The 23485-nt window shown below is 44.4% G+C and overlaps 1 protein-coding gene across 2 annotated transcripts in view; it reads right to left on the bottom strand.

Moving 5' to 3' along the window:
• Positions 1 to 23485, bottom strand: part of LOC139539432 (nuclear receptor subfamily 5 group A member 2) — a 140742-nt gene that overhangs the window by 26034 nt on the left and 91223 nt on the right. For both annotated transcript variants that reach the window (XM_071342385.1, XM_071342384.1), the window contains one exon: positions 13076 to 13223. In XM_071342385.1, the coding sequence (XP_071198486.1) occupies positions 13076 to 13223 (148 nt within the window). The remainder of the gene's footprint in view (positions 1 to 13075; positions 13224 to 23485) is intronic.

Here is a 23485-nt window from a genome sequence, read left to right as displayed (position 1 = left end):
AATGTTAGGTAACAAGTGTAGTTTCAAGATAATGTACAGGTTTTATGATAATTTTAGATCTCCCTTAACATCACCAGGCTTTTATTTGAAACATTTAGTTTAAAATAAATTATCTAGAAGTATGAACTTCCATTGGGGTAAGAAATGATGACTAGATAACATGAGATAATGTCAAAACAATCAAATTTAATCTGAAAACCAAAATCTTTGTTTCAAAAGAACTAGCGTTTTACAATGTAGGCCCCCCCTTTATTTATTTTTTACCCTTCTTGTATTCTAACACCCCCGGCTCTCCACTGGGCCCTGGGTAGCCCGTCCTCTCCTCCACACCCTGGCAGGGCTCAGACTCTAATTGGCGGAGAGCAGCAGCTAGCGCCTGGGCTACAGTAGCGCTGCTGCTGCACCCATGGTGAAACATTAGCATCGTAGCGGATACCATGTACATGATAATAACCTCAATCTGTGGCTACGGGGACCACCAGTCATGTAAACAGGAATTCTGATGCTGCCGTATAGGCTCACTACAGGGCCCTCCTCCTCCTCCCCACACAAACACACACACCTCACCGTGAAAAGCGTTCGACGGCCGTGCAGCTGAAAGAGTGTGTAATGAACTTGTGTCCATTGATGGAGAATGAGAGGCGTTTGCGAGCGGCCTGTTTGTCCCAGCAGGACCTGCACAGCTCTCATAAATGTCTGAGCAGCTCCACTCCTCCTACCCTACTGATTCTGTTTAGGTTTCCGCTTCAAATGGGGTGATGGACAGCTCGGAGGTTGGAGGAGTGATTTATTTCATTATTTCTCCGTAATATTTAGAGAATCGCTTTGAGGAGACTTTGGTGTTGAACAAGGAAAAGTTATATACAAAAAAATATGTCAGAATGCTGAGTGAACGGCGCCTGGGAGTGAAAATTAAGGTGAAAATAAGGTGAAAATAAGGCAGCCTGCGCAAATATGTTCCGTAGTGTTGTTCTCTCATGTTCTCATACAGATGGAGGATGGGGGCCCAGAAGGCCCAAACGACCCCGGGCCGAAGAAACGTATGATTGGTATTTCCAGTGCAGATATCACTTGGGAAGCACCTGACATGTCGGGAGCATGTTTTAGGGGCTCCCGTCGACTGCTAAGTACCTGGACGCGGCGGATAACCGGAAGACCAACACAGACTTATGCAGCCTCGATGAAAAAAAGTTGAGCATTGATTTTCTGTTGCTGCTTGTAACTGTTAATGTTGATACATCAATAGCCGTGCTAGGAAAGCAGAGGAGCTTAATGGGAGGGCCGAGAATGTTAGAGATACGGCGGAGGTGCCTGCCACTAAATCACAGAATCTATCTCACCGATCGATAAGACAGTAACTGCAAGTGTCCCTCTGCTTTCCTGTTTTATAATAAACTGACAGGCTTGTAATAAGGTCTAGGAGAGAGAGGGAGAGGAACAGTTCCTCCCTGCACCAACATCTATAGCTCACTCGATTCTAAATCAAACCTAGCAGGTAGAAGAGGAGGAGAGGAAGGAGAGATGGAAGAGGGGAGAGAGAGAGGAAGGAGAGACGAGGAAGAAGAGGAGGAGAGGAAGGAGAGATGGAAGAGGGGAGAGAGAGAGGAAGGAGAGACGAGGAAGAAGAGGAGGAGAGGAAGGAGAGATGGAAGAGGGGAGAGAGAGAGGAAGGAGAGACGAGGAAGAAGAGGAGGAGAGGAAGGAGAGATGGAAGAGGGGAGAGAGAGAGGAAGGAGAGACGAGGAAGAAGAGGAGGAAAGGAAGGAGAGAGGGAAAATATTTATTTTTATGAGAACTTTACAGGGCATCTGTCTACTCAGTGTGAACCACTAAAGCTGGGCAGTATGTTGATGAAAGCGGACAAAGATTACAGGACATTCTCTGTCGTACTTCTCTACCTGTCGTCTGGAGGGAGAGTTAAGAGTCTGCGTCAAATTCTACTGCGTCCAAACAGACATAATAATAATAATCAAATAATTTGATGGTTGCTTATTTTTGTCCTATTTCAAACATGTTCAATATTAATACCCAGGTGCTAGGCTGCCAGACACCTTTTATTATGGTTACTGACCAGGACAGGCTTCCAATTCTCATCAGGTTGGTAGTGGATGGGAATGTAGTCCAGTCTGGCTTCCAATTCTCATCAGGTTGGTAGTGGATGGGAATGTATTCCAGTCTACACACTATGTATATTTTATAGGTATCATTTCTTCTAACACACTGAACTAGGCTCCATCCTTTTTATCAGGACAACCTTGAAGCACAATTATGAAGTTGTTTATTTCTCGTTATCACAACTCTATCAAGCAGTAAGTCATAGGATCCAGCGACTTCCAAATCCCCTCGCTTAACAAACTCTAATTCTTCTGGTCCACTTTCTGATAATCCCACTTGTTTGATGACGTGTTAATATAATCCTAAAAACAGCGCGGTAAACTGATAAGAAGATCAGAATAAAAAGGGAGGAAAAGGATTGTGCGATATAGAACTCTTATTGTAGTTATTATATTCATGTTATGGTTAGTTTGTTAAGTTATCGAACAGAGTTACCCATGGGCAGATAGGGTCGGAGTGTCGGGGAGGAATCAGGTGTGGAATTTCCAGAACATTCTGAATGTAAGGCAAAAAGGAGAGAGGTCAAGGGTGTAGAGATACAATTTTGCCCCCAAACTCGTCTTTAATCAACAACAGCCTGCTGTAATGGACAGTAATAATGGCAACATGGAAGGTCGGGTGCTTTTAAAGCTTGATAAAGTCTGAAAGCCTTTTAGAAGCTCTCATTACAGAGGTTGCTTTTCAAAGCTGGGGGGGGGGGGAATCTACAACAAACGTCCGCAGAGGCACCTTTTCCATAGATAGAGGGAAGAAAATCAAGAAATATTAGATTCATTGCTTAGGGGTTGCTGCTACTCTTGATAAGAAAGGAAACTGTCAGTACACTCAAAATGAAGTCATTTCAGGCTTTTGCACTGACTAGATGTAGACTAGATGAGTCCAGTGGTTTTTCATCAAGTCATATTTTGTGAGCACTTTACTGAAACCAGAAGTACTAGATGTATTTCCTGTGTCAAACTGCACTTTATGTGTTGTATACATACATTTTTTTATACTTCCGGCTTTTTAGGCACTCAGTCCTGCAGTCACCTTTTTTATGAATTATATTATTGTGTTCATTGGACAAACCATTCATTCTAGAAGACTTCATACTTTGCTGATTGAAAATACATACCAACACACACACACACACACACACATACTACACACACACACACACACACACACACACACACACACACACACACACACACACACACACACACACACACACACACACACACACACACACACACACACACACACACACACACACACACACACACACACACACACACACACACACACACCATCATGTTTTATATGTGTATTGAGCAAATCAACGCTACACTTCCACTACACTTAAGGCCAAACTGCTGGGCTCACTGGAAGACCCCTCTATTATCTTACATTAGAAGATCGGATGAAGACATGGCAGGGGTTTTATGCTGAATTATTCGGCCCCCGCGCGGTTTTTCCCAGGACGTGAACCGTCACCGCCTCTGAATGTTAATCAATCCCCACCGAAATCCACATGATTAAGTTCGTTTCAGGAAATGCATATTTGCAGGGCATTATGGGAGCCTGGGCTGCGCATGCATTAGTGAACTCCCCAGCTCATTGGCCGGGATCAGAGCATTGATTGGGGAAGCAGCGGAGCCGGGCTGGTAGTGCTTAATTAGGAAATACTTGTCTGGGTATTATGTGTTTTCTTTTTGTCTTGCAGGGCGTTGTGTGTGTGTGTGTGTGTGTGTGTGTGTGTGTGTGTGTGTGTGTGTGTGTGTGTGTGTGTGTGTGTGTGTGTGTGTGTGTGTGTGTGTGTGTGTGTGTGTGTGTGTGTGTGTGTGTGTGTGAGTGTGTGAGTCCTCTATTATAATTTTTTTTCAACAGGTTTGTGTGTTTGTGATGTTTCAGCAGATTGGTGTCTGACCTTGTGGCACCCAGAGTGAAAGACATATATTAATGAGAGATGCTAGCTAGCGCAGGGGAGAGGGCTGAAGGGTGGAAAGGAGTTGGGATGGGTGGAGGGGTTGAGAGAAGGAGAGGAGGGGTGGAATACAGGGAGGTCAGGTGGGGGTTAGGGGGGTTGGAAGGGGAGGAGGGGTTGAGAGGAGGAGAGGATGGGGGTTAGGGGGGTTGGAAGGGGTGGAGGGGTTGAGAGGAGGTCAGGTGGGGGTTAGGGAGGTTGGAAGGGGTGGAGGGGTTGAGAGGAGGAGAGGGTGGGGGTTAGGGAGGTTGGAAGGGGTGGAGGGGTTGAGAGGAGGAGAGGGTGGGGGTTAGGGAGGTTGGAAGGGGTGGAGGAGTTGAGAGGAGGATGCCTCTTGACACTTCAGTGCCCGACTAATTGACAAATCCACTGACCTCATATCTGCCATCCTCACTGTCCAGTCCTCACACCCTCCTCACTGTCCAGTCCTAACACCCTCCTCACTGTCCAGTCCTAACACCCTTCTCACTGTCCAGTCCTAACACCCTTCTCACTGTCCAGTCCTAACACCCTCCTCACTGTCCAGTCATCACACCCTCCTCACTGTACGGCTCTAACACCCTCCTCACTGTGACGTCCTAACACCCTCCTCACTGTCCAGTCCTCACACCCTCCTCACTGTCCAGTCCTCACACCCTCCTCACTGTCCAGTCCTCACACCCTCCTCACTGTCCAGTCTTAACACCCTCTTCACTGTCCAGTCCTCACACCCTCTTCACTGTCCAGTCCTAACACCCTCCTCACTGTCCAGTCCTAACACCCTCTTCACTGTCCAGTCCTCACACCCTCTTCACTGTCCAGTCCTAACACCCTCCTCACTGTCCAGTCCTCACACCCTCCTCACTGTCCAGTCCTAACACCCTCCTCACTGTCCAGTCCTCACACCCTCCTCACTGTCCAGTCCTAACACCCTCCTCACTGTCCAGTCCTCACACCCTCTTCACTGTCCAGTCCTAACACCCTCCTCACTGTCCAGTCCTAACACCCTCCTCACTGGCCAGTCCTCACACCCTCCTCACTGTCCAGTCCTCACACCCTCCTCACTGTCCAGTCCTCACACCCTCCTCACTGTCCAGTCCTAACACCCTCCTCACTGTCCAGTCCTAACACCCTTCTCACTGTCCAGTCCTAACACCCTTCTCACTGTCCAGTCCTAACACCCTTCTCACTGTCCAGTCCTAACACCCTCCTCACTGTCCAGTCCTAACACCCTCCTCACTGTCCAGTCCTAACACCCTTCTCACTGTCCAGTCCTAACACCCTCCTCACTGGCCAGTCCTAACACCCTCTTCACTGTCCAGTCCTCACACCCTCCTCACTGTCACGTCCTGACCATAGTTCTTATGTGTTGTCAGCTGTCAATCGTTGTCCCTGATTGAGAATCATATATAGGTGGCTTGTTTTGTGTTGGGGATTGTGGGTGGTTGTCTTCTGTCTTTGTGTTCTGCACCAGATAGGACTGTTTCGGTTTTCACATTTCTTGTTTTGTTGTTTGTAGTGTTCTAATATATTCTTTATTAAACATGTTGAACACTAGCCGCGCTGCGTTTTGGTCCTCTCCTTCATCCCAGGAAGAAAGCCGTTACACTCACTGTACGGCTCTAACACAGCTGATTCCAGAACTTATACCAGATCAGACCAATTCAAACGTCTGAAGAGGGATTAAAGGGAGAAGGAAACTGAATGTTTTATTAAAGCCTCTTGAAAATGATTCAGTGTGTTCCCCTTGGTTTTATTTTTAGGTGAGATGTAACGATCTCCAAATCAACAGCAAATGCTGCCAACATCCCCCCAAAAAGGCAATTCAATGAGAACAATTGAACTCCAGCTTTATTAGCAAGGGTGCAAAGGAGGCTAGCTAGGTGGGAAGGAACCTACATACTAGCCCGGAAAACACTACTCCTAAGACTGGGATGGAACACAAGCAGTCATCTGAGTACCTGTGAGTGATCGTTAGTTTTTTTGTCTCTTTGAGAAAATAGGTAGAAAAAGGGCCAGATTCTAGGAATGTTAATTAGTGCTCTGTCCCCTGTGTGGAGCACCTACTAGCACAGCCCGGCGTTCCGGCTTTTCATGGCGTTCCCTGGCATTCCCTGGCGTTCCCTGACATTCCCTGGCGTTCCCTGGCATTCCCTGATATTCCCTGGTGTTCCCTGGCGATCCCTGGCATTCCCTGACATTCCCTGGCATTCCCTGGCGTTCCCTGCCATTCCCTGGCATTCCCTGGCGTCCCCTGACATTCCCTAACATTCCCTGGCGTTCCCTGGTGGTCGTTGGCATTCCCTGACATTCCCTGGCGTTCCCTGACATTCCCTGGTGTTCCCTGACATTCCCTGGCGTTCCCTGACATTCCCTGGTGTTCCCTGTCATCCCCTGGCATTCCCTGGGTTTCCCTGGAGTTAAATATTGGGCACAAACTCACAAACTGTTCCCTGGCATTCCCTGACATTCCCTGGCGTTCCCTGACATTCCCTGACATTCCCTGGTGTTCCCTGGAGTTCCCTGTCATCCCCTGGCATTCCCTGGTTTTACCTGGCATTCCCTGGCTTTCCCTGGCTTTCCCTGGAATTCCCTGATGTTCCCTGGTGTTCCCTGGCATTCCCTGACATTCCCTGGTGTTCCTTGGTGTTCCCTATCATCCCCTGGCATTCCCTGGCGTTCCCTGGCTTTCTCTGGCGTTCCCTGGCGTTCCCTGACATTCCATGGCATTCCCTGACGTTCCCTGGCGTTCCCTGGCGTTCCCTGTCATCCCCTGGCATTCCCTGGCTTTCCATGGCATTCTCTGGAGTTCCCTGGTGTTCCCTGTCATCCCCTGACATTCCCTGGCTTTCCCTGGCTTTCCCTGCTTTCCCTGGCGTTCCCTGGTGTTCCCTTGGGTTCCCTGGTGTTCCCTGTCATTCCCCGGTGTTCCCTGGTTTCACTGGCTTCTGACTGGTCATGAAAGGGGCTGCCTCACACAATTACACATGACTGAGGCTGACCTCGAGATCTGGGGTCACCCCAAGCTCCCCTAACTGCCCACTTATGCCGATATCACTGCATCTGCAATGTAACAAACGCACACACACACACGCACACACACAACACACACACACAACACACACACACACACACACACACTTCTCTCTTCAGACTGACTGGAGAAAGGGAGAGAGAGAGGGATGTAGAAGAATGGACAAATGGAGAAAAAGAGAAAAAGAGAGCCAAGGAAAGAAAAATAAAATAAAAGTGTAACTGTGAGAGGGGTCGGGGGTAAGAGATGGCAAGATGTAAACAGAGCCAAGTAGCAGGAGAAAAGAGGAGAGTCCTTTTCTTTATTGACGGGCAGCTTTACAAAGAGCCAAGCAGTTAGCGATACTGACTGATCGCACTAGTGTTGACGCGCTGATTGAGAACGCCAGGGTTAGAGCTATGGGGTAGACTAATGTCAGGCCAGGGGAAATGTAACTTTGATTTCCTTTCAAAGGCTTCATTTGAGCTTAAATGTGAAGGGGTACATGTATAAGAGAAGAGGCCTGTCCAGGATTGGTGTGCGTGTGTCTGTGTGTCTGTGTGTCTGTGTGTATTCGTCTGATCTGGATTTGACCTTGTGTGGCAAGCTGTAGTTGGAAGAGCTCTGTGTGTGTGTGTGTGTGTGTGTGTGTGCTTGTGTGTGTGTGTGTGTGTGTGTGCGTGCGTGCGTGCGTGCGTGCGCGTGTGTGTGTGTGTGTGTTGTTAACCCGTCTCACCTTGGACTGACTGGTACCTTTATCTCACATCGATCTCTACATTCGGGTGATCAGAATTCTACCAAGCATCTCTCGACCAAAAGCCTTTAAAGGATGTCTATACATCCAAATGCCAGTCAATCTCAATCTGATTCAAGATGCTCTATATATCCTCGGATGTAGTTGTATTGTGTAACACTCATCTATACGAGAGAAATGACTGTCAAGCCACGAGGGAAGGAAAAGGTTGGAGTGACAACTACGGCATATTAACTCGCATAATTGTAAAATGTGCACATACAGTACGTCAAAACCAAAATAGAATCATGCACTTCTACCAATGTGATGTCTATTTGTATCCTGCCGTAGCTGTATAACATGTGATGTCTATTTGTATCCTGCAGTAGCTGTATAACATGTGATGTCTATTTGTATCCTGCAGTAGCTGTATAACATGTGATGTCTATTTGTATCCTGCAGTAGCTGTATAACATGTGATGTCTATTTGTATCCTGCAGTAGCTGTATAACATGTGATGTCTATTTGTATCCTGCAGTAGCTGTATAACATGTGATGTCTATTTGTATCCTGCCGTAGCTGTATAACATGTGATGTCTATTTGTATCCTGCCGTAGCTGTATAACATGTGATGTCTATTTGTATCCTGCAGTAGCTGTATAACATGTGATGTCTATTTGTATCCTGCAGTAGCTGTATAACATGTGATGTCTATTTGTATCCTGCAGTAGCTGTATAACATGTGATGTCTATTTGTATCCTGCAGTAGCTGTATAACATGTGATGTCTATTTGTATCCTGCCGTAGCTGTATAACATGTGATGTCTATTTGTATCCTGCCGTAGCTGCATAATACTTGTGATGTGAAGCTGATAAAAAGGTGTGCTCCACTTGATAGGTAATTGGAGCAAGGGATGGTCCCCTATCTATTGTCAACACTGACCCATAGTAGGAATAACTTACTAACTTAGGTAGCAAGTATCAGGTAGAATGTAATAGGTAGCATGTATTAATTAGAATGTAATAGGTAGCATGTTTCAGGTAGCATGTATCAGGTAACATGTATCAGGTAGAATGTAATATGTAACATGTATTAATTAGAATGTAATAGGTAGCATGTATCAGGTAACATGTATCATGTAACATGTATCAGGTAGCATGTAATAGGTAGCATGTATTAATTAGAATGTAATAGGTCGCATGTTTCAGGTAGCATGTATCAAGTAGCATGTATCAGGTAGCATGTATCAGGTAACATGTATCAGGTAGAATGTAATAGATAGCATGTATCATGTAACATGTATCAGGTAGCATGTATCAATTAGAATGTAATAGGTAGCATGTATCAGGTAACATTTATCAGGTAACATGTATCAGGTAGCATGTATCAGGTAACATGTATCAGGTAACATGTATCAGGTAACAATGTATCAGGTAACATGTATCAGGTAGCATGTATCAAGTAGAATGTATCAATTAGAATGTAATAGGTAGCATGTATCAGGTAGCATGTATCAGATAACATGTATCAGGTAGCATGTATCGGGTAACATGTATCAGGTAGCATGTATCAATTATAATGTAATAGGTAGCATGTATCAGGTAGCATGTATCAGGTAACATGTATCAGGTAGCATGTATCAGGTAGCATGTATAAGGTAACATGTATAAGGTAACATGTATCACGTAGAATGTATCAATTAGAATGTAATAGGTAGCATGTATCAGGTAACATGTATCATGTAACATGTATCAGGTAGCATGTAATAGGTAGCATGTATTAATTAGAATGTAATAGGTAGCATGTATCATGTAACATGTATCAGGTAGCATGTATCAATTAGAATGTAATAGGTAGCATGTATCAGGTAGCATGTATCAGGTAACATGTATCAGGTAGAATGTAATAGATAGCATGTATCATGTAACATGTATCAGGTAGCATGTATCAATTAGAATGTAATAGGTAGCATGTATCAGGTAACATTTATCAGGTAACATGTATCAGGTAGCATGTATCAGGTAACATGTATCAGGTAACATGTATCAGGTAACAATGTATCAGGTAACATGTATCAGGTAGCATGTATCAAGTAGAATGTATCAATTAGAATGTAATAGGTAGCATGTATCAGGTAGCATGTATCAGATAACATGTATCAGGTAGCATGTATCAGGTAACATGTATCAGGTAGCATGTATCAATTATAATGTAATAGGTAGCATGTATCAGGTAGCATGTATCAGGTAACATGTATCAGGTAGCATGTATCAGGTAGCATGTATAAGGTAACATGTATAAGGTAACATGTATCACGTAGAATGTATCAATTAGAATGTAATAGGTAGCATGTATCAGGTAACATGTATCATGTAACATGTATCAGGTAGCATGTAATAGGTAGCATGTATTAATTAGAATGTAATAGGTAGCATGTATCATGTAACATGTATCAGGTAGCATGTATCAATTAGAATGTAATAGGTAGCATGTATCAGGTAACATTTATCAGGTAACATGTATCAGGTAGCATGTATCAGGTAACATGTATCAGGTAACATGTATCAGGTAACAATGTATCAGGTAACATGGATACACAGTCCCGTGTGGCTCAGTTGGTAGAGCATGGCGCGTGCAACGCCAGGGTTGTGGGTTCATTCCCCACGGGGGGACCAGGATGAATATGTATGAACTTTCCAATTTGTAAGTCGCTCTGGATAAGAGCGTCTGCTAAATGACTTAAATGTAAATGTATCAGGTAACATGTATCAGGTAGAATGTAATAGGTAGCATGTATCAGGTAGCATGTATCAGGTAGCATGTATCAGGTAACATGTATCAGGTAGCATGTATCAGGTAGCATGTATCAGGTAGCATGTATCAGGTAGCATGTATCAGGTATCAGGTATCAGGTAACATGTATCAGGTAACATGTATCCGGTAGCATGTATCAGGTAGCATGTATCCGGTAGCATGTATCCGGTAGCATGTATCCGGTAGCATGTATCCGGTAGCATGTATCCGGTAGCATGTATCAGGTAGCATGTATCAGGTAGCATGTATCAGGTAGCATGTATCAGGTAGCATGTATCAGGTAGCATGTATCAGGTAGCATGTATCAGGTAGAATGTAATAGGTAGCATGTATCAGGTAACATGTATCAGGTAACATGTATCCGGTAGCATGTATCCGGTAGCATGTATCCGGTAGCATGTATCCGGTAGCATGTATCAGGTAACATGTATCAGGTAGCATGTAGCATGTATCCGGTAACATGTATCCGGTAGCATGTATCCGGTAGCATGTATCCGGTAGCATGTATCCGGTAGCATGTATCCGGTAGCATGTATAAGGTAACATGTATAAGGTAGAATGTATCAGGTAGAATGTAATAGGTAACATGTATCAGGTAGCATGTATCAGGTAGCATGTATCAGGTAACATGTATCAGGTAGAATGTAATAGGTAACATGTATCATGTATCAGGTAGAATGTAATAGGTAACATGTATCAGGTAACATGTATCAGGTAACATGTATCCGGTAGCATGTATCCGGTAGAATGTAATAGGTAGCATGTATCAGGTAGCATGTATCAGGTAACATGTATCAGGTAACATGTATCCGGTAGCATGTATCCGGTAGCATGTATCCGGTAACATGTATCAGGTAACATGTAGCAGGTAACATGTAGCATGTAGCATGTATCAGGTAACATGTATCAGGTAACATGTATCAGGTAGAATGTAATAGGTAGCATGTATCAGTGCTATTGCTTAAATTAAAGAGTGTTTCACCTCATTTTGCTTTCTGTATTCACACAGAACGGCATGGGAGTAGTTTCATGCCTCATTTCATTATCTCCCTATTAATAGGCTCCTTAGATGGAGTAAATTACACACACACACACACACACACACACACACACACACACACACAGTACAGTAAAAAACACCTACACATTTACGCATGCATTCACACACGCACAAACACACGCACGCACGCACACACGCACGCACGCACGCACACACACACTCCCCTAGACTGTGGGATGATATTAATCAGATCCCTTCTAATCTCCTGGCTTTAGTGTTTGTTTCCAGGCCTCTCTCCGTAGCGTCTACCGGGGGCCCCGGCTGCACCAGAGAACAGGCTGCACCGGAAAACAGGCAGCACCAGAGAACAGGCAGCAACAGAGAACAGGCTGCACCAGAGAACAGGCAGCACCAGAGAACAGGCTGCACCAGAGAACAGGCAGCAACAGAGAACAGGCAGCAACAGAGAACAGGCTGCACCAGAGAACAGGCTGCACCAGAGAACAGGCAGCACCAGAGAACAGCCAGCACCAGAGAACAGGCTGCACCAGAGACCAGGCAGCAACAGAGAACAGGCAGCACCAGAGAACAGGCAGCACCGTGGGCCTTCCCTCAGGTGAGGCTTTCATAATGGATGATGTTATGGATGATGGTACCGGCAAATTATTTAGACAATCAACCGCACAAATCCCTCATCACACCCACCCACCCACCCAGCCTCCCCTCTTACCCCTCCCCCCTCCCACCACTCTGCCACAAACACCCAAAACACAAGGGATGCTGCTCCTTTGTTTAGCGGGAGGTGGGAGAAGTTAAGCCCTATTCCAGGTGGTCCTGAGAGGGGTTGATGAGGAGGGGGAGGAGGAGAGGTAGGTGTGAGAAGGAGAGGTGGAGGGGTGAGAAGGGGTGTGGTTGGGTCTGAGATTGTGTTGAGATCAGATGTGAAAATGCAATTGATATGGTAATATGTGTTTGACGAACAGCCAAGTACATAACAATTCCGTCAATCATTCCTGATAGAAAGCATCAGCCCTAGAAGTCCGTGTTTGATAGGGGGAACCAGTGTCCACAGTAGGCTAGGCGGAGCATATCACATGGTCTTGAAATAATGGTAAACTACCGGAGTGAGAAGGTGCAAGTTACAAAGGGGAAACGGTGAGAAAAGTCCCATGGTTGACCAACAAACACACACAGAATATTTAACATGCTTTCTTAGGTATTTGTGTGTGTTTGCCTGTTCTCTCTGTTCCCCTACCTCACCTCTCACCCTCTCAATGTCCTCCCCCACCGCAGCCTCCCTCCTCCCCCACCGCAGCCTCTCCCCCCTGTAACTGAGCAACCCTCCCAACCTCTTCTCTCCCTCACCCAGCCCCCCAGCCTCCCTCTCTCTGGTAGTCAGACACACCTCCTCCTCTCTCCACCAACCTCCTGCCCCCCACCCCTTGGATACTCACCCAAGCTGAACAGAACCAGGAACTTGAGGCAGACGAACTCCCTCTGGTCCAGCTGCAGGGAGCGCAGCTTGCCCACCAGCTCCTGAGCGTGGCTCATCAGGTTGTTTAGAGTAGCTCCGGCTTGGGAGGCAATTACAGCATAATCCACCTGCAGGAGAGGGGGAATGGGAGAGGGTACACACAAACACGCACACATTTCATTGTCTAGTTTATTTCCTCTACGGAATGACAGGAGCAAAATTTGCACTTTACACTTCGATTTAGTAAATATCGCCCAAGCAGTACTATAACAGCATGTTGTCGTCCAAGCAGTACTATAACAGCATGTTGTCGTCCAAGCAGTACTATAACAGCATGTTGTCGTCCAAGCAGTACTATAACAGCATGTTGTCGTCCAAGCAGTACTATAACAGCATGTTGTAGCCCAAGCAGTACTATAACAGCATGTTGTAGCCCAAGCAGTACTATAACAGCATGTTGTAGCCCAAGCAGTACTATAACAGCATGTTGTCGTCCAAGCAGTACTATAACAGCATGTTGTCGTCCAAGCAGTACTATAACAGCATGTTGTCGTCCAAGCAGTACTATAACAGCATGTTGTCGTCCAAGCAGTACTATAACAGCATGTTGTCGCCCAAGCAGTACTATAACAGCATGTTGTCGTCCAAGCAGTACTATAACAGCATGTTGTAGCCCAAGCAGTACTATAACAGCATGTTGTCGTCCAAGCAGTACTATAACAGCATGTTGTCGTCCAAGCAGTACTATAACAGCATGTTGTCGTCCAAGCAGTACTATAACAGCATGTTGTCGTCCAAGCAGTACTATAACAGCATGTTGTCGTCCAAGCAGTACTATAACAGCATGTTGTCGTCCAAGCAGTACTATAACAGCATGTTGTCGTCCAAGCAGTACTATAACAGCATGTCGGATAATGGCGTGTGTATTGGTTTGTCTCCCACATGAATCGTCTCTTTGTGCCAGATTGGGTTCAGATGACTTCTGTTTCTTTTTTCCCTGTGTGTGTGTGTGTGGGTGTGTGTGTATACAGGAATTATGTATAATATTGTACTGCTCTAGAGATGTATGTATATTATTGTACTGCTCTAGGGATGTCATTTACTATTATGTATTGATTTTGATGTTTATTTTTTCACTCTTTATGCGATGCAGAGAATACCGGAAGAAGAATGATAATTTGATTACCACAGTGAATTATTGTAATGTTTGTTTACGTGTCAATTAATCCCATAAGGGATGGGTTGCCAATTGGCGATTTGATACAAAAATAAAATGTAATTCATTCATTCATTCATACAATGAAGTACAACAGGTGACTGGTCCAGCTAGTGGTTGATCTCACACTACACACTCCTATGCAGTGTATACTGAAGTTGAGGTGAGAAACATGTGTTGTGTGGATGAATGAACATCTTTTGGAAAGTAAAAACAATTGGATTTTCTCAATTGGTATCTTCTACTTGACAGACAGCTCAGATGATGTCCTTCGTATGATGTCATAAGATGTCCTTACTGTGATGGCAGATGCTGTCATTACTATGATGTCAGATGATGTCATTACTATGATGTCATAAGATGTCCTTACTGTGATGTCAGATGATGTCATTACTATGATGTCAGATGATGTCCTTACTATGATGTCATAAAATGTCCTTACTGTGATGTCAGATGATGTCCTTACTATGACGTCATAAGATGTCCTTACTGTGATGTCAGATGATGTCATTACTATGATGTCAGATGATGTCCTTACTATGATGTCATAAGATGTCCTTACTGTGATGTCAGATGATGTCCTTACTATGATGTCATAAGATGTCCTGACTATGATGTCAGATGATGTCCTTACTATGCTTTCTCTCTCTCTCCTGTGTTGTCTAACATGCTGTGTCGTCATGTGCGGCAGGTAGCCTAGTGGTTAGAGTGTTGGACTAGTAACTGAAAGGTTGCAAGATCAAATCCCCGAGCTGACACGGTATAAATCTGTCGTTCTGCCCCCTGAACAAGGCAGTTAACACACGGTTCCGAGGCTGTCATTGCAAATAATAATTAGTTCTTAACTGACTTGCCTAGTTAAATAAAACATGTGTTGCTGGCATGCATTGTCTTTGTCTTAGGTCTCTCTTTATGTTGTGTTGTTTCTCATGTTGTGAAGTGTGTTTTGGCCTATATTTTTATTTATTTTATTTGTATTTTTAATCCCAGCCCCCATTGTACTCAGTGAAGTATTGTTTTGAATTTGCCCCAAACAAAATACTTTGTATTCAAGACATAAAGTACATTTCTTTGACACATTTTTTTGCAGTATTAATTTAGTGCCTTGTTGCAAACAGGATGCATGTTTTGGAATATTTTTAAATTCTGTACAGGATTCCTTCTTTTCCCTCTGTCAATAAGGTTAGTATTGTGGAGTAACTACAATGTTGTTGATTCATCCTCAGTTTTCTCCTATCACAGCCATTAAACTGTGTAACTGTTTTAAAGTCACTATTGGTCTCATGTTGAAATCAACTGAGTTACTGTAGTAAGGACGCCTGTGTCTTTGTAGTGATTTTGCCAATCTACCAATAGGTGTCCTTCTTTGCGAGGCATTGGAAAACCTCTTTGTGGTTTAATCTGTTTGAAATTCATTGCTTGACTGAGGGACCTTACAGATAATTGTATGTGTGGGGTACAGACATGAGGTAGTCATTCAAAAACCATGTTAAACACTATTATTTCACACATATTGAGTTCAATGCAACTTATTATGTGACATTTTTACTCCTGAACTAATTTAGGTTTGCCATAACAAAAGGGTTGAATACTTATTGACTCAAGACATTTCAGCTTTTAATTTGTTATTAATCAGTAAAAATGTCTAAAAACATAATTCCACTTTGACATTATGGGGTGTTGTGTGTAAGCCAGTTAATAAAAATGTTTTAATCAATTTTAAATTCAGGCTGTAACACAACAAAATGTGGAAAAGGTCAAAGGGTCTGAACACTTTCTGAAGACACTGTATGTATCTTAGATATAGGTTTTACATACAAACTTTACATGTCCGCACTCACATAGGCTTAGCAAAAATAACATGGTTGCTGTGGTAGAATGTTTATTTTGATTGCCGATTTCCTCATTTATTGCTTGACTGAAGGTAGTCATCAGGTAGTCTGATTTCAGATGTGTCCGTATAAACAGGATTATTAGGGAAAGCGTTATTCTTGTAAAGCATGTAAACTTTTTAAACAAACTATTATATTAATCTGACTGGAGAGAGAGAGACGGAGAGAGACGGAGAGAGAAGGAGAGAGATGGAGAGAGGAGAGACAGAGACAGAGAGAGAGAGACAGAGAGACAGAGACAGAGAGAGAGAGACAGAGAGACAGAGACAGAGACAGAGAGAGAGAGACAGAGAGAGAGCGCGTGTTCACCTCTCTCCTTCCCCCTCCTCTCCCCTCTCTATCTCCAGTCCCCTCTTCTCCCCTCCTCTGCGTCTGGATGCGGGGGTCGGGGAGAGAGAGGGACGAGGCGTGAGAGGGGCGAGGGGTGAGAGCGTGTGAGCCCCCCCTGGAGGTCCCCCAGGCCCGCCCCTCCTCATGGTCTGGCCCGGTGCTGGCCCCGTGGCACACCGAAAGCCCTTTCAGGTGCACTTAATATCTGCAGCAGCAGCAAATTTGTCTGGGAGGCAAGTCTATAGCTGCCACTCACAGGAGTCTGGCCATATTACATTTTAATATTTATTGACAAACATTAGCATAATTGACTGTGCCAGGGTTTCTTGGGGAAGGTAGAGGAAGGGATAGGGCTGTTTCTCTGGGAAGGTAGACAGCTGAGGGAGGGGTAGGGACAGGACTGTTTCTCTGGGAAGGTAGACGGCTGAGGGAGGGGAGAGGATAGGGCTGTTTCTCTGGGAAGGTAGACAGCTGAGGGAGGGGAGAGGATAGGGCTATTTCTCTGGGAAGGTAGACAGCTGAGGGAGGGGTAGGGATAGGACTGTTTCTCTGGGAAGGTAGACAGCTGAGGGAGGGGTAGGGATAGGACTGTTTCTCTGGGAAGGTAGACGGCTGAGGGAGGGGAGAGGATAGGGCTGTTTCTCTGGGAAGGTAGACGGCTGAGGGAGGGGAGAGGATAGGGCTTCCCCCTAAGCTCAGGAAGGTAGACGGCTGAGGGAGGGGAGAGAATAGTGTTGTTTCTCTGGGAAGGTAGACGGCTGAGGGAGGGGTCCTCGCGAGTCGCATTAATTAAATATGATGAGTAGAATGTTTTAAATCATCAGGCTGGTACGATTCCGAGATACACGCCAGCTTTTTTCTCTCCTCCTCACGTCGTCTCTCTGTCTCTCCCCTTCTCTCTCTCTCTCTCTCTCTCTCTCTCTCTGTCTCTCCATCACTCCATCTCTCTCTCTCTGTCTCTCCATCTCTCCCTCTCTCTGTCTCTCCATCTCTCCCTCTCTCTCTCTCCTGTCTCTCCATCGCTCCCTCTCCCTTCTCTCTCTCTCTCTCTCTCTCTCTCTCTCAGAATATCTATTTTCTCCTCTCTTTCTCCATCTCTCTCTCTCTCCCCCTCTTCATCTCCCTCATTCCTTTTTTGAGGTGGTGGAAATGATGAGTCAGTGAAAAGTCAACCCTCCCTCCCTCCTAAGGTGTCAATCAATTTATAGAAAACCAACTGTGCATGAAATAACTTCAATGAAGGATTGGACTCTTGATGTCAATGCCTTGGGTAATGGCTTCCTAGCCTTAAGTAAAAAATATTTTTGTGACAAATTTGATTTGTCACATGCCCCGAATACAACGGATGTAGACTTTACAATAAACAGCTTGCTTACGAACCCTTCCCAACGATGCAGAGTTAAACAAATAATAATAAAAAAAAAAAAAATACACAAGAATGGAGCTAAATACAGGAAGTACCAGTACCAGATCACTATGGAGCTATATACAGGAAGTACCAGTACCAGATCACTATGGAGCTATATACAGGAAGTACCAGTACCAGATCACTATGGAGCTATATACAGGAAGTACCAGTACCAGTATCAGATCACTATGGAGCTATATACAGGGAGTACCAGTACCAGATCAATGTGGAGCTATATACAGGGAGTACCAGTACCAGATCAACGTGGAGCCATATACAGGAAGTACCAATACCAGATCAATGTGGAGCTATATACAGGAAGTACCAGTACCAGATCAATGTGGAGCTATATACAGGTAGCTATATCAGGATGGATAATAATAAGGTATTTGAGGTAGATATGTACATGAAGGCAGGGGTAAGATGTCTAGGCATCAAGATAGATAATAATAAGTAATTTGAGGTAGATATGTACATGAAGGCAGGGTGAAGTGACTAGACATCAGGATAGATAATAATAAGGTATTTGAGGTAGATATGTACATGAAGGCAGGGTGAAGTGAACAGACATCAGGATAGATAATAATAAGGTATTTGAGGTAGATATGTACATGAAGGCAGGGTGAAGTGACTAGGCATCAGGATAGATAATAATAAGGTATTTAAGGTAGATATGTACATGAAGACAGGATAAAGTGACTAGACATCAGGATAGATAATAATAAGGTATTTAAGGTAGATATGTACATGATGGCAGGGTAAAGTGACTAGGCATCAGGATAGATAATAATAAGGTATTTGAGGTAGATATGTACATGAAGGCAGGGTAAAGTAACTAGGCATTAGGATAGATAATAATAAGAGTAAAATGAAAAACAGAGTAGCAACAGCAAATGATGAGTGTGAAAGTGTGTTTGTGTGTTTGTTTGTGGCGTTATGCGTGTGTGTGTGTTATGTGTGTGTGTGTGTTGTGTGTGTGTGTGTGTGTGTGTGTGTGTGTGTGTGTGTGTGTGTGTGTGTGTGTGTGTGTGTGTGTGTGTGTGTGTGTGTGTGTGTGTGTGTGTGTGTGTGTGTGTGTGTGTGTGTGTGTGTGTGAATGTGTTTGGTTTTTGTGTGAGAGTGTCAGTGTAGTTTCTGTGTGAGTGAGTGTGTATGTAATGTGTGTTTATACAGTATATACAGTATAGTCTTGTGAGTGTGCATAGAGTCAGTGCAAGATAGGGTCAGTGCAAATAGTCCGGGTAAACCATTTAATTAACTATTTAGCAGTTTTATGGCTTAGGGGTAGAGGCCTGTTGGTTCCAGAGCCGTTTGTCAGACGGTAGCAGAGTGAACCGTCTATGGATTGGGTGGCTACATAGATGGATCAGGTAAACAATAAGGTCAACCTAGCATTATTACTTCAACAGAGGCAACCAAAATGGATATGGGTGCAAAATGACAAATTAGGGTGAAAAAAGTAAATTGTGTGGGCTAACAAAATGGCTAACAGAATTGGGTGGCTGATATGGCTCAGCTTGCGAAAGTATTCACCCCCTTGGCATTTTTCCTATTTCGTTGCATTACAACTTGGAATTAAAATATAAACAAGAAATAAGACAAAAAAAACGGAAAACTTCAGCATGCAGAACTATTCCCCCCCATCAAAATCAATACTTTGAAGAGCCACCTTTTGCAGCAATTACAGCTGCAAGTCTCTTGGGGTACGTCTCTATAAGCTTGGCACATCTAGCCACTGGGACTTGCCCATTCTTCAAGGCAAAACTGCTCCAGCTCCTTCAAGTTGGATGGGTTCCGCTGGTGTACAGCAATCTTTAAGTCATACCACAGATTCTCAATTGGATTGAGGTCTGGGCTTTGACTAGGCCATTCCAAGACATTTAAATGTTTCCTCCTAAACCATTCGAGTGTTGCTTTAGCAGTATGCTTAGGGTCATTGTCCTGCTGGAAGTTGAACCTCCGTCCCAGTCTCAAATCTCTGGAAGACTGAAACAGGTTTCCCTCAAGAATTTCCCTGTATTTAGTGCCATCCATCATTCCTTTAATTCTGACCAGTTTCCCAGTCCCTGCCGATGAAACACATCCCCACAGCATGAAGCTGCCACCCCCATGCTTCACTGTGGGGATGGTGTTCTCGGGGTGATGAGAGATGTTGAGTTTAAATACCTTTGCAAGGCACTGTATAAAAAAACAATGCCTTCAATTAATTGTGTAAGGGCTAGATTAAATCCGTATCGTTGAAGTTCAGCACAATAGCGCAATTTGAAATTTAAAGGTAATTTCTGATTGAGCTGACATATGCATAATTTACCGTGAATGCAGTCTCCGCTAATGCGAAAACATTGCCTTTAAATGTCTATCCCGCTATAGCATGGCTCTTCAGCGCTACGGATTGAATTGAGCTCTAAATCGTTCAGAAGTTTGGATTAAAGTGTTCTACTTCAAAGACGACAGAAAGTTCCTTTGAAAAGACAATGTTATTCAATAGTAGTGGAAACCTGCTGAATAAATGTGTTTGTTCAGAGAAGATTTTTTGAATAATATTTTCACATTTGCCTTTCGTGTGCTAGTGCCATTGACATCAAGCAATATCAAAGACTTATCTTGCAGAGGAAATGCCAAGACCATGCTTGTGCATTCATACCCTACTGAACTCAGCCAGTGTTTTCACATGACACCAGCAGTCACATCTTGTGTTTGAACCAAAGACAGTTCTTCAGTACAAGACAGACCAAAGAGCTGTATAAATTAGATTTGTGTGATCACATATAAGTTGCCATATCAGATTACTCCGAAGGCCAATTCCTGACTAAGCTGACAGACAGGAGGGCAGTGATAGTGGTGGTGGTTATAGCGGTAGTGGTTATAGGGGTGGTTATAGGGGTGGTGGCTATAATGGTGGTGGTTATAGTGGTGGTGGTTATAGTGGTGGTTATAGTGGTGGTGGTGGTGGTGGTGGTTGTAGTGGTGGTTATAGTGGTTGTGGTTATAGTGGTGGTGGTTATAGTGGTGGTTATAGTGGTGGTGGTTATAGTGGTGGTGGTTATAGTGGTGGTGGTTATAGTGGTGGTTATAGTGGTGGTGGTTATAGTGGTGGTGGTTATAGTGGTAGTGGTTATAGTGGTGGTTATAGTGGTGGTTATAGTGGTGCTTATAGTGGTGGTGCTTATAGTGGTAGTGGTTATAGTGGTGGTGGCTATAGTGGTGGTGGTTATAGTGGTGGTGGTTATAGTGGTGGTTATAGTGGTAGTGGTTATAGTGGTGGTTATAGTGGTGGTTATAGTGGTGGAAGTAGTAATGGTGGTGGTGGTTATAGGGGTGGTGGTTATAGTGGTGATTGTTATAGTGGTGGTGGTTATAGTGGTGGTGGTTATAGTGGTGGTGGTGGTTATAGTGGTGGTGGTGGTTATAGTGGTGGTTATAGTGGTGGTTAAAGTGGTGGTTATAGTGGTGGTGGTGGTTATAGTGGTGGTGGTTATAGTGGTTGTGGTTATAGTGGTGGTGGTTATAGTGGTGGTGGTGGTGGTAGTGGTTGTGGTTATAGTGGTGGGTGGTTATAGTGGTGGTAGTGGTTATAGTGGTGGTGGTTATAATGGTGTTGGTTATAGTGGTGGTTATAGTGGTGGTAGTTATAGTGGTGGTGGTAAAAGTGGTGGTGGTTGTAGTGGTGGTTATAGTGGTGGTTATAGTGGTGGTGGTTATAGTGGTGGTGGTTGTAGTGGTGGTGATGGTTATAGTGGTGGTGGTTATAGTGGTGGTTATAGTGGTGGTTATAGTGGTGGTGGTTATAGTGGTGGTGGTTATTGTGGTGGTGGTTATTGTGGTGGTGGTTATAGTGGTGGTGGTTATTGTGGTGGTGGTTATAGTGGTGGTGGTTATTGTGGTGGTGGTTATTGTGGTGGTGGTTATAGTGGTGGTGGTTATAGTGGTGGTGGTTATTGTGGTGGTGGTTATAGTGGTGGTTATTGTGGTGGTGGTTATAGTGGTGGTTATAGTGGTGGTTATAGTGGTAGTGGTTATAGTGATGGTAGTGGTTACAGTGGTGGTTATAGTGGTGGTAGTTATAGTGGTAGTGGTTATAGTGGTGGAAGTAGTAATGGTGGTGGTGGTTATAGTGGTGGTGGTTATAGTGGTGGTTATAGTGGTAGTGGTTATAGTGGTGGTTATAGTGGTGGTGGTTATAGTTCTGGTGGTGGTTCTAGTGGTGGTTATAGTTCTGGTGGTGGTAGTGGTTATAGTGGTAGTGGTTATAGTGGTGGTTATAGTGGTGGTGGTTATAGTGGTGGTGGTTATAGTGGTGGTTATAGTGGTGGTGGTTATAGTGGTGGTGGTTATAGTGGTAGTGGTTATAGTGGTGGTGGTTATAGTGGTGGTTATAGTGGTGGTGGTATTAGTGGTGGTGGTTATAGTGGTGGTGGTTATAGTGGTGGTTATAGTGGTGGTGTTTATAGTGGTGGTGGTGGTTATAGTGGTGGTGGTTATAGTGGTGGTGGTTATAGTGGTGGTGGTTATAGTGGCGGTGGTTATAGTGGTGGTGGTTATAGTGGTAGTGGTTATAGTGGTGGTTATAGTGGTGGTTATAGTGGTGGTTATAGTGGTAGTGGTTGTAGTGGTAGTGGTTAAAGTGGTGGTGGTTATAGTGGTAGTGGTGTTGTGGTGGTTATAGTGGTGGTGGTTATAGTGGTGGTGGTGGATATAGTGGTGGTGGTTATAGTGGTGGTAGTGGTGGTTATGGTGGTGGTGGTTATAGTGGTGGTGGTTATAGTGGTGGTGGTGGTTATAGTGGTGGTGGTGGTGATAGTGGTGGTGGTGATAGTGGTGGTGGTGATAGTGGTGGTGGTTATAGTGGTGGTGGTTATAGTGGTGGTGGTTATAGTGGTGGTTATAGTGGTGGTTATAGTGGTGGTGGTTAGTGTGGTGGTGGTTATATTGGTGATTGTTATAGTGGTGGTGGTTATAGTGGTGGTGGTGGTTATAGTGGTGGTTAAAGTGGTGGTTATAGTGGTGGTGGTGGTTATAGTGGTGGTGGTTATAGTGGTGGTGGTGGTTATAGTGGTGGTGGTTATAGTTTTAGTGGTGGTGGTGGTGGTTATAGTGGTGGTGGTGGTGGTTTTAGTGGTGGTGGTTATAGTGGGGGTGGTGGTTATAGTGGTGGTGGTTATAGTGGTTGTGGTTATAGTGGTGGTGGTTATAGTGGTGGTGGTTATAGTGGTGGTAGTGGTTATAGTGGTGGTGGTTATAGTGGTGGTGGTTATAGTGGTGTTGGTTATAGTGGTGGTTATAGTGGTGGTGGTAATAGTGGTGGTGGTTGTAGTGGTGGTGGTGGTTATAGTGGTGGTTATAGTTGTTGTTATAGTGGTGGTTATAGTGGTAGTGGTTATAGTGATGGTAGTGGTTATAGTGGTGGTTATAGTGGTGGTGGTTATAGTGGTAGTGGTTATAGTGGTGGAAGTAGTAATGGTGGTGGTGGTTATAGTGGTGGTGGTTATAGTGGTGGTTATAGTGGTAGTGGTTATAGTGGTGGTTATAGTGGTGGTGGTTATA

This window comes from Salvelinus alpinus, chromosome 15 (genome assembly GCF_045679555.1).
Source record: "Salvelinus alpinus chromosome 15, SLU_Salpinus.1, whole genome shotgun sequence".
Lineage (NCBI taxonomy): Eukaryota > Metazoa > Chordata > Actinopteri > Salmoniformes > Salmonidae > Salvelinus > Salvelinus alpinus.
The sequence above is the reverse complement of the archived record's forward strand: the minus strand, read 5'-3'. Positions and strand labels throughout refer to the sequence as shown.